Here is a 12152-nt window from a genome sequence, read left to right on the forward strand (position 1 = left end):
GGTTTCCACGACTCCAAAGAAGAAGGCTCTGAACTCCTTCGATCGAGGGAGGGGGGAGGAGGGGCAGTACAATCTGGGTTTGCATAACTGATTACGTATTTCGCCAGATATTTCGAGTTCATAAATTCATGCTCATGGATAAAAGAATTCCGACACTGCCATATTAATCGAAAGGTGGTAGCCAAGATTGCTAGATCTCTACTTGAGAGCTTTTCCATCCCACACAACCAGAGTTGTTCAAAGTCAGAGAACACTGAATTCAACTTCTGGACAGATTTGATACTACTATTGAAGACCATAACCGAGTACTTGCAACTCCACAGACTGTGCAAACTAGTTTCAACATCTTGCCTACAAATAGGACACCTTTCATCAATGTAAACTTTGCGCTTTATTAGGTTTCTAGATGTTGGCAATGCATCATGTAGGACTCGCCAAATAAAAGATTGAGTTGAGGCATGGGTAGGAAGGGACCACACTGACTGCCACAGATTTTCCTTGCCATCCCAAGAAGAAGAAGAGGCCTCATCAAGCTGCTGAATAGAGAGGGCTCTCTCCTTAAGGAGAGGTCTTTAATTTGATGTTATCGAAGTGGTCTAACAAAGTAGAAAATCATACGACATATTTTGGTAAATCAGTGAGGTAGGATCACATTTTGCTTGATGTGACACAAAAAATAAAATAATTAAATATTACAAATATCTTGTTTAAATGCAAATTTAAACGAAACGGTGAGTTTTGATAGAGTGGACCAATTTAGATAACCTTGACCGCCACTATCTCCAACTATGGTCACCTTCACTAACCAAGGTTAGTGAAATGGTCAGCCTCACAAATAGATAGTTTGATTGGGTTTGATAGATAATATATATGCATGGTTTGTTAGAATGTGTAGTTTTAATACCATTCGTATAAGATATTTTTAAGAAGACGTATTCTCTAAATTTACATTTCCTATAGATTTACAGTTTTCCTAACAGTACCACCATGCGTCAGATACTAAACCATACAATAAAGTATTTAAATATTTATTTATACAATCAATTTTTATTAATTTAAATTCAAATTATTTTATAACTACAATCGTAATAAAATTCTACCATACTTAAATAGTAAATCAATTGGAATTAATATTTTCTCAAAATTAATAAGTTGACCAGTAGTAACTGTAATACTAGATTTCAAAATAAGCAAACCCATAAAAACCAGAATAGTCAGACTTAAACTTGACCAGACACCACATTTGATTTTTCATTAAATAAATCAAAATGACAAGATAAAAAAAAAAAAAAGCATTAGATCGGGGCTATATAAAATCTACTACAGGGTCTGCATTAGGTCCATTGGATCTCTCAAAAGATTTTATAAAAATGGTAAAAAAAATATCAATGTAATGCTTTTATTGCGTAGATCATCATCATTTTCTTTTAGAGTAAAAAAACTAAATTCGTTAACCAAAGATTGATACAAATATGAAACATTTTCTATTGTTGGATTAAACAAATATTTGATTTGTTATTATTTGTCAATGAATTTGGTTTTTTTTTTCCTTTAAAAATGCATGATGATGATCCATACACCCAATACTTTACATTTACTATTTTCCTAACTAGCGGGTTGAGGCTTTGACTTATAGTAGCTAGACTTGCTTAGTGAGTTGTGCTTCAATCTGTATTAATAGGGTTAAGGATGAACAAAATCGTATACATCCGATGTATTTATGAAAATCGAATAACCCAAAGCAGACTATTATTTATATGTATGTGGGTGTGGATTTATCACAGCAACAATCATATAAAAGTCCGTACAATCTATCTTAATGTTTCAGACGAAGATGATAAGCATGTATGAATAAAACTCTCAAACTCTTTGTTTTCCATGATCTTCTTCCCATCTGACATCTGTTGTTCCAACTTGACTACTACAGCCTTTAAATTCAACTTTGGATCATGTAGTGACATACATGATGGGCTACTTTTTGACTGTCTAACAACAAACTATCTTCAACTTGACTTCTTCTACCTAGTTTTTGCCTTATTCAACCCACATTCAAATTCCAAGACACACAGATATACATGGGATTTATCTTGCAAAGAAATCAATACACAACGGTATGTTCGGTAGAGTGGGAAGATTGATTTTCAAAGTTAACAGAAATATTGTAGAAAAAAAACTGAGCTTCAAGTTGTGGAATATGCTGTGAGGTGTTTGGTGAGCTAAAAATTGATGTTAGCCGAAATGCTGTTGAATTAAAGTATTATAATATTAGATTTTATAATTTTTATATTAAATTTTGTTATTAAATTTAATCTAATAAATATAATTTTTATTAAAATTTATTTTAAGCATAATTATTTTTATTAATAAAACTAATAAAATAATTATTTTATTAAATATTAAATATAATGATTTTATAATAATTTTTTATTTTTATTAACCTTGCATTTAATTTAATAAAATTTACTAATAAAATTAATGTTAAGTATAAAATTTAAATATTTTAATTAATAAAATATATTGTAATTATTAAATGTATTACTAATTTAAGTATATTTTAAAATATATTTTAATTAAAATTTTCTCACAAACAGTGTGGCCAATGTGTGCCCCACGTTTACTTTTTGAAAAAAAAAATTGACAGTAGAAACCGCTTTATAAGCTCCCAATGAAAGCTTATAAAGCGTTAGCGGATCCGTTGATTCTGTTGTGTTGTTTGGCACAGCGGAAGCCGAAAGTGGCTACTCTAGCGGATCCGCTTCCACTTCTCTCGTGCCAAATATGCAGAACATTAAATATTGGTATTGTCGCTTTCCATTGTCTAAAGGGAACAATATACTAAAAGATTTTGCTTGGTAAGATAATCTTTTTTTTTAGGGGAAAATATATTAAAAGATTTTGCTTGGTAAGATAATCTTATTGATTGGGAACTACACCATAATTTAAATGTTTTATTAAAAACATTGATGATTGTTTGTTGTTGGCACGATCTAAGATTTCAGAGGGAAAGTTTCAATGAATTTTGTTCATATTTATATAATCTCTTAGCAATCATGAACCTCCTCTTATATTAGAATATTGTGAGTTTAAGCTCCACAACTATTATTTACCAACTATAATTAAGTAAACTAGACCTTTCATTGCACCCATTTTTTGTTCATTAATGCTATGAATACTCAAAACGAAAAGTTGTAATAAGACAAGCTAAGAATCATGTAGAAAAAAAATAAATCAATGTTATAAAAATCGTGCCGAATATCGACTCGGATGAGAGACTGGATCATTTGATTCATTGGTTTAACCAATAAATTATCGGTCAAATCGCAAATTTAGTTAAAAAGTAAAAAAATTAATATTAAAAATTAATATCATATGGTCGTCCATAAAAAGTTAAGAAATTAGATAATCAAGTTCACATATACAAAACAAAACAATACATGTAGAAATCAAGTTTCACATCATAAGATAATAAATTCAAAATTTTTTTGAAAAACCAATCGATTTTACCGACCCGGTTCAACGATTTTTTTAAACCCCCGATTTTACTGATTATTCTCGACTCAATTGCTTAACTGGTATTTTAGCTTAACCATGCCAACTTGGTGATCGATTCATCGGTTTTATAGTTTAACCGATCGGCAGGATCCGGTTTTTATAATACTGTAGCAAATGGCTCAAATCTAAGTAGGTCATGAGTAATTGTGAGTAGCTATATTGGAAAATAGCGTTGGGACTTTCCGCAAAAGGCAAAACTTTATCTTTGGAGTATATATAGGTGTTCAGAGAGAGCTTATCAGATTCATCAGTACTTTTGCCATGGAAAAACAGATAGCCATTATCGGAGCTGGTGTTAGTGGTCTTCTTGCCTGTAAATACTCTGTATCTAAAGGCTTCAATCCCATAGTCTTTGAGTCCACAAGCAGCATTGGAGGGGTGTGGACCAAAACTTTGGAAACCACGAAGCTCCAGACTCCAAAACCAGCCTATCAGTTCTCAGATTTCACATGGCCAGACTCAGTCACAGAAGATTTCCCTAACCATCATCAAGTCCTTGATTACCTCCAAGCGTATGCCCGCCATTTTGATCTGCTCAAGCACATCAAGTTTGAGACCAAAGTTGTTGGGATTGAATATGAAGGAGCTTCAGATGAAGAGATGCAATCATGGAGTCTGTGGAATGGCAATGGTGACCCCTTTGGCTCTCAAGGTAAATGGAAGATTGAAGTAGAAGATACCAGCAGCCTTTCCACTCAGGTATGTATATATATATGTGTGCATCTCTACTATGAAAAAAATTCAATATCAGAACTTGATTATTGTGATCCCAAGTTGATCTATTAAATCTAGGAGAAATTTTTGCTGTTGATATTCAACAGGTTTACCATGTGGACTTTGTGATTCTTTGTGTGGGAAGGTTTAGTGGAATTCCAAATATTCCAGAATTTCCTCCAACCAAGGGTCCTGAAGCATTTCAAGGAAAGGTTATACACTCCGTGGACTATGCTGCCATGGATCTCAAAACTGCTACTGAATTTGTCAAAGGAAAGCTAGTTACTGTTGTGGGATTGCAGAAATCTGCTCTTGATGTTGCAATGGAGTGCTCAACAGCAAATGGTGATATACCCTTTTATTTTGGTTATAGACACTATATGTGAAGATTGATGAGGGGTATACCGCAGATTTCATATGTAGTTTTCGTCGTTGTCGATTTGCAGGTATTGAACATCCATGCACAGTTTTATACAAGACTGAACACTGGAATGTCCCTGATTACCTTCCCTGGGGTGTGCCTTTGGGTTACTTTTACCTTAATCGGTTCTCCGAGCTTTTGGTTCATAAGCCCGGAGAAGGGTTTCTGCATAGTGTTTTAGCAACAATTCTTGCACCTTTGGTACTTATAACTTTCTCTTAAGTATTTCTTTTTCACTTCAGAAGGGATTTCTCAATGAGGGACTAATTTTTACTCATAAAATTTTTGCAGAGGTGGGGGATAGCGAAATTCGTTGAAAGCTATATTAAGAGTAAGCTGAAATTGGGCAAGTTTGGAATGGTGCCTGAACATAGCTTTGTTCAAGATATTAGTGCTTGTTTGATCTCAACAGTGCCTGAAAAGTTCTATGACAAAGTTGAAGATGGAAGCATCATATTGAAGAAGGCTCCAAATTTCAGCTTCTGCAGAGAAGGAATTGTGATTGATGGTGAGGATACACCCATCAATACAGATTTGGTCATATTGGCTACAGGATATAGGGGAGATTCAAAGCTGAAAGACATCTTTGTGAACCAAGTTTTCAAGGACTCCATTGTTGGATCCCCTAAAGCAGCAGTTCCCTTATATAGGTGAGCATTCTGTATTCTCCACAAAGTAGGAAATTAAACAATAAACATTGACAGCATAGAAGCTTAGCTTGTCATTATATTCTTTTTATCAGGGAATGCATTCAACCTCGGATTCCACGACTAGCAGTAATCGGATACTCAGAGAGTGTTTCCAACTTGTTCACATCAGAGATGAGGTGCCGGTGGCTGGTCGAACTTCTTGATGGCAAGTTTAAGCTACCAAGCATACAAGATATGGAGAAAGATGTCTCAAAATGGGATGAATACTATAAGCAATCATCAGGACCATACTACAGAAGATCAGGCATAGGTACTCTTCACATCTGGTACAGTGACCAATTGTGTAAAGACATGGGATGGAACCCCAGGAGAAAGAAAGGATTCTTTGCTGAGCTTTTCGAGCCTTATGGACCCATGGATTATGCATCACAATAATTGTCCATGTTACAACCATGAAGTTTCCCATTGTTGCAATAAAAGCTATATTTCTTTCAAATTGTTGCAAACCTCATCAAATTATAGCTTGGGATTGTCCATTGCTCAACTATCAAAGATATGGTGGATTTATATTGACCAACTGTTCTGGGGTTGAAGATATTTCTTTGTAGAATAGGACTAATACTGGATTGTTCTGTAATTAGGACAAGACAAGAGTTGTGATATTCACTAAAACAATCTCCTTATAAAAGGCACTTTTATCATCTTTTTTCTCTAAGAAACATAGGTGATGGCCACTCTCAAAAGGGTTTTCATACAACATTTGGCATTGGAGGACCATTTAGCTTCAGACTTGAAAAAGAACTAGCAATTCTCTTTAGAGTTTAGAGTCTTTAGACCTACTTGTGCACATCAGACGCAAAGGTTAGCTATTAAGGCCCACATGTAGATATGGAATCATGAATTTTGTAGGGTACTACTAGTCATTTTCATAAAGTTAACGAGATGTGTCTGTACTCCTAACACATTATAATTAGCTATTGCTCCACTAGCAGATTATGTTTCACAAGCTTTGCCTGTTGTCCCTTTTGAGAAATCCCATAAGATGCTTCACAAACCTGTTTGAGGTCTATTTACAACATTTACTTTGACTATTCACTTACAAGCTTGCCTGTTGTCGTTATGTGAATTTTTGGATAAAGATTCAATTTCGATTTCTGGAAAATATGGACTCATGATAATGCTTAATTGCTTTTTATAGAGGAAAAAAGAAGAGTATTTTTTAGTTTTTTTTACCCCATAGTTCTGAATAGGGGGTTTGGTGCAATTTATGAAAAAGAAGGGGACTTTGTGTAAGTTTTGACTCAACTGAAGAGGGTAGGCCGGTAGGGAAACGGGAAACCCCGTGTAATGATGTAAGTGGCGAAAGTGGAGTCAATTGGAATTGATCTGTCTGGCCCTCTCGGAATTCTAACATGCTATGCGATTCTGGTCTCTTGTTTTGTTCTCAAGGATCCAATACTTATCGCTTTCTGCTGTAAAGGCCAGATTTTGAACACCGGACCCGGAGCATAGAAGTTTCAATTCTCAAGTTGTTCCTGCTTCCTCGAGCTTTTTCTGCGCAATCAACCTAAATCTTGCAGAAGAAAAGTTGGTATCTTTTTAATGGTTCTTTGTTGTTTTAATTCTCTCCATTTGGGTAGTTTCTTACTGTCTTGACATACCAGGTGTGGGTGATTTTGTGTTGTTTTCTGATTGATGCTGGCTAGAATGTTTTAGTTGGTTTGGGAATCGGATAATTAAGTTATGCTTATTATTGGGGAGGAGATTAGAGCAGTGAAATTGGTAGTAGTAGCTGATGAGGATCACAAGTTATCAGGATCTCATATTGCTATTGGCATCCTCACCTCCTACATGGGCCATTCTCATTGCCGGTGCTTCTGTGATTCTCACTCTTTGCCTCTCCATGTTCCTTGTCTTCGAACACCTGTCTGCATACAAGAATCCTGAGGTTTCCCTCCATTGATGGCTTGGATTTCCCTCATGTTTAATTGAAGTTTATTTGTTGTCTTCTCTTATGTAACGTTGTTTTTCTGGCTCCTGACTTGTTTAGGAGCAAAAGTTTTTGATTGGAGTTATATTGATGGTTCCCTGCTATGCTGTAGAGTCGGTAAGTTGTTCTGTATAAGCCAATTTAATATCTGCATTTGGAGAACTTTTTGTGCTGGTACAAAGTTCATTTTAATTAAGGATATTTGAATGTATTGTTGAGAAGCTTCATCTTGGATAATGGTTTGAGAATTGTGCTTGTTGGAATATATATTAATGATGTGAAAAGCCTCCACCCAACAAGCTAATTTATTGGGTTGCATGGCAAAGTAACTAATCTTAACATGTTATCGGAGCAAGAAGTCTTGGGTTCAAACCTTAGCCTCTGTAATTTAAACTCCCATTTGTTATTGTCCCAAGTGTGGGCCTTGTTTGTTGTACATGTGTTGGGCTGTCAGAGTTGTCCAGCCCACACATGAGGGGTGTTAGAATATATAAATGATGTGAAAAACCTCAACCCAACAAGTTAGATACTGAAGGGGTTTGCTATCATTTTGTTTTTTTTCTTACAACTGTTTGAATTAAAATATTTCAAAAGTTGTATTTTTTAATTTTTATTTCACTCGTATTTGTAATATTATAAGAAATAGTTTTTGACCTTGTGCTTGTTATGGTTCAATGCATATTGAATCTGGTGGTGCAAGAGAGGTTTCTCTTTTAAATAACTTGGCTTCATTTTAAACAGTTTGTATCATTGGTGAATCCATCAATTAGTGTTGATTGTGGGATCTTGCGGGATTGCTATGAATCACTTGCCATGTATTGTTTTGGAAGATACCTTGTCGCCTGCTTGGGTATGTCCTTTCTAAATGCCTTTTACTTTTTGCAGCATGTTTTTTTTCGTTGCATCTTTGCACTTTAACAACCCTATCCTCTATTGTCTAATATTTTCTTCATCCTTGCATGAAGTACTCAGTAATTTCCTAATAATTAAGTAAATAATACGAAAAGTGTCCCACATCATTACCCACCATCTTAGGATCTACGTAACATTAGGTCAATTTTCCATTCCGTTCAAGGTTCCATTCAAGTTAGAATAGGCAATCACAAGCTGTTAAACCCATTCAAGCATGCTAATGGAAGGGTCAATCTACATGTGTTTTGAAACAACTAGACTTGCATGTATGGTCAAAGAAGTGGGGTCTAAAAAATTTAATCTTGCAATAAATGGCTATTACAAATTTTGGTGGTTGGTTGTAAATGAACTTATACATTGATAGCAGTGAAAAGTTGCACACGTTCACCATTGTATCCATGTCTTGGACATGGGATTTCCATAGTCATCAAATCACACCTGCATGGCTGGCTTCAAAGCAGTAATACCATTTTTCCTGTTAGTGAATGGCAGACTCAGGGTGATTGGTTGTTTTCAGTTGATTGTAGGCTATGTAGCTCTACTGTAATTGCTTCCATTCAACGTCATCCAAGCGATCACCTTTTTCTTTTTTTACTTTAACCTTTTCGGACTATCCTTCTTGTTTACTTCACTAACTGATATTTTCATCACTGCTTTGGGTTATCTTTTTCTGGTTTTGTTTCCTTTTCAAAGGCGGTGAAGAAAGGACCATCGAGTTTATGAAAAGACAAGGGCGTTCTAAGACTCCTTTGATAGGACATGAAAAGGGAACTGTAAAACACCCTTTTCCAATGAACTACATCTTGAAACCTTGGAAACTTGGTCAATGGTTCTACCAAGTTGTCAAATTTGGCATTGTTCAATATGTATGTCTTTCCAAATCCATGCACAGATTAAATATTCCCTTGTTTTCATAGTACGTTTTCTCCTTTTCCCCCACCCTCTTAAGTGTCAAAGTTATTATCTTCTTTTTGGCAGATGCTTATCAAATCTTTGACTGCGGTCTTAGCTGTTGTACTAGAAGCATCTGGTGTATATTGTGAAGGAGAATTCAAGTGGGGATGTGGGTAAGGTGATCTTACTAATCGCTGGACAGCTTGTTTGTAACTTTGCCTTTGCGTGCAAAAAGTAACTTTTACTTATTAGTTCCTTGTTTTCTTCCTTTACACATTAATGACCTTATTTGAGCCATTGCATAAATGATCTTCTGGAATAAGCGAGGATGCTTAGAGCATTGCTTGCTTCCCTCTCTGGTTATGGGACATTCGAGCTTCACTGGCTATATGTCAATATTTTTTTTGTGTGTAGTGTAAATGGTTGCATCTCTTTTTGTAGTGTAGATGCGTTATTCGAATGAAGAAGATTAAATGTGGATAAACTTCTTTTACCGGCCATGTGCCTAATTAATACAGGCTGATTGTCCTAGTATTGATAACTCTCACATTTCTTTGCTCGTTGACCACCAGTTTAACTTCAAAATGTGAATTCTAAAGAAATTTTGTTTAACCTTTTCAACTGGAGGATATTTTGATACTCAAAATGCTATTTGAGAATTTATAAACTAAGCTAGCCTTCTCTTGCTTTGTAGGTATCCCTACATGGCAGTGGTTCTCAATTTCAGCCAGTCGTGGGCGTTGTACTGTTTAGTACAATTTTATACTGTCACGCATGATGAACTGGCGCACATTAATCCTCTGGCCAAATTTCTGACATTTAAATCAATTGTCTTTTTGACTTGGTGGCAAGGTGTGGCAATCGCTCTCCTCTATGCCTTTGATTTGTTCAAAAGTCCGTTAGCCCTAGGCTTGCAGTCAAAGTCAGGCGTGCAAGACTTCATCGTTTGTATAGAGGTAAGTGGCTTCCATTGCCCACTACGTATTCCAGCCTGTGACTTTTTATAATCTCATGAGATAGAATGGTGGAAGCTATGGAATTTATTTTTTTTGATAGGGGAAGCTATGGAATTGATATCGTAAGGCATATAGCTCAAGAGAGAAAGAAAATGACACTCTGTGTTTTACCTGAAGTTACAATGTGGATAAAGCTAATTGATAGTGTAAAGTTGTGATCTGGCCCGAATTATCGAAGTCAGATGAGATAGGGATAGGTTTGAGGATGATAATTAACGAGTTCTTCCTTCCTAAAGATATGAAAAATTGTTATTAGGTAACAATGATTCAATATGCTCGAAAGGAGAATATTCAAACCGCTAGCATTATTATTCCCCCGCAATGTGAGCAGATGTCACTAGATTATTCAGTTGAACTCAAATGCTTTATTTGTATTTCCATTTTCTTCAGGCCTACTTGTCGTTTTGTAGGTTCCAAGCACTTTTATATTGTAAATAAGGGTTGAAATTTTCCAGAACTTGGAAGCATTTATATGAACTTAAATTTGCAAAATATTTTAAGTTCATGTAGTTTAAGCCCTATGCAACAAACCTTCTTGCTGGTAGCTTCAAGGACACTTCCTTTTGTGATAAACTTTGAGAAAGAGGGAGAGAACGGTATCAAAGAGAAAGCTTTAACAACAGTTTATATGAGCACGTATAGAAGAGAAAATTGCATTTGTTGATCTTGATTCAAATTTCTGCCAGTAAATTTATAAATTCTATATCCTCATCCAAATATATTAAAAGTTAAAACAGGTTTGCGTATTCATCCAGCACAGATGGGCATTGCTTCTATTGTTCACCTTTATGTATATCCTGCAAAGCCTTATGAAATTATGGGAGACCTCTTTCCTGGAAGTGTTTCAGTCCTTGGAGACTATGCATCTGTTGATTGTGCTCTGGATCCTGATGAGGTGAGGGATAGTGAGCGTCCCACAAAGTTGCGTCTCCCTCAGCCGGATGTTGATGCCAAGAGTGGAATTTCCATTAGGGAAAGTGTCCGGGATGTTTTTGTTGGGGGTGGTGGATATGTAAGCCATCTTTGTAGAACTAATGTTTTGTTTTTAATCTCTCTGGATATTGCCTCTTTATTAGCCTAACTTACTTGAAATTTGGACTGCGTGGAGTGCTGAATCTCCTATTTGCATCCTATGCAGATAGCCAATGATGTGAAGTTCACAGTTACCCAAGCAGTGGAGCCGGTGGAGAAGGGGATAATACGTTTTAATGAGAAGTTGCATAAGATTTCAGAAAACATAAAGAGGCATGACAAAGATAAGAGAAAAGTAAAGGATGACAGTTGCCTTGCCACATCGTCATCTACTCGGAGGGTGATTCGTGGAATAGACGACCCCCTTTTAAATGGGAGCTTCAGTGATACCGGAGTCAAAAAAGGGAGGAATCACCGTCGAAAATTAGGATACACCAGTGCAGAAAGTGGGGGAGAAAGCAGCAGTGACCAAAGCTATGGTGGGTATCAGATCACGGGTCACAGGTGGGTTGGCAAAGATTAGCTTTTGTGCTAACACACAACAATTAGCAAGAAATGAAGCACTTGTGAAGCAGAAAAACGTCCTTAAGTAAGCATTGTGTCGGCATTGTCTTCTCATGGTGAAGTTGCTCAGTTCAAAATGCTGAGGGACTATTTCATTCTTCAGTGAGGTTGGAAGCTGTCTGGCCAAAGTTTTTTCTGCTGTGGATATTTTCTGCTCGAGTGCTGATATTGTTTTCCAGGTTAGCTGGTCAATTTGCATCAGTTTAATGTGGTTATGCCATTCTATGTTGTTGCATAGCCGTTCATAATACTCGAATGATCAAGTGTTCATCCCTCGAGAAATCTTCACCCTTTTCTTTTTCAAGGAGGATGAGGGAAATGTTCAGAAGTAGACTATGAGTGAATTCAATGGCTGTATACTGCAAAAACTGTTATATTTTATGGATTCAATTATTCAGAGAGTTATTTATGCAGCTTTTCATTTGGTGCTGCCTGCAAGTCTTTTTTTTTTTATTTCCAGCCATTCT

The 12152-nt window shown here is 36.0% G+C and overlaps 2 protein-coding genes across 5 annotated transcripts; both read left to right on the forward strand.

Annotated features, from left to right (window-relative positions):
* The first annotated feature begins 3740 nt into the window (after nucleotides 1–3740).
* On the forward strand, nucleotides 3741–5942 carry LOC119991245 (probable flavin-containing monooxygenase 1). Its single transcript, XM_038837540.1, has 5 exons — nucleotides 3741–4251; nucleotides 4374–4611; nucleotides 4713–4888; nucleotides 4979–5337; nucleotides 5430–5942. The coding sequence occupies exons 1-5, from the start codon at nucleotides 3814–3816 to the stop codon at nucleotides 5770–5772; spliced, it is 1554 nt and encodes a 517-aa protein (XP_038693468.1). The 5' UTR covers nucleotides 3741–3813; the 3' UTR covers nucleotides 5773–5942.
* A 674-nt stretch (nucleotides 5943–6616) lies between these two features.
* LOC119991246 (protein LAZ1-like) lies at nucleotides 6617–12123 on the forward strand. Of its 4 annotated transcripts, XM_038837541.1 has the most exons (9): nucleotides 6641–6924; nucleotides 7002–7285; nucleotides 7388–7444; nucleotides 8069–8177; nucleotides 8933–9105; nucleotides 9218–9306; nucleotides 9828–10089; nucleotides 10910–11161; nucleotides 11288–12123. In XM_038837541.1, exons 2-9 carry the CDS (start codon nucleotides 7133–7135, stop codon nucleotides 11642–11644), a joined length of 1452 nt encoding a protein of 483 aa, XP_038693469.1. In that variant the 5' UTR covers nucleotides 6641–6924; nucleotides 7002–7132; the 3' UTR covers nucleotides 11645–12123. The 4 variants fall into 4 exon arrangements, with proteins under 4 accessions (XP_038693472.1, XP_038693470.1, XP_038693469.1 ...); XM_038837544.1 differs by lacking the exon at nucleotides 11288–12123 and having other exon boundaries at nucleotides 6617–6924; nucleotides 10905–11121; XM_038837542.1 differs by lacking the exon at nucleotides 10910–11161 and having other exon boundaries at nucleotides 6631–6924.
* Nucleotides 12124–12152: the final 29 nt, after the last annotated feature.

This window comes from Tripterygium wilfordii, chromosome 22, assembly GCF_013401445.1.
Source record: "Tripterygium wilfordii isolate XIE 37 chromosome 22, ASM1340144v1, whole genome shotgun sequence".
NCBI classification, from domain to species: Eukaryota; Viridiplantae; Streptophyta; class Magnoliopsida; order Celastrales; family Celastraceae; genus Tripterygium; species Tripterygium wilfordii.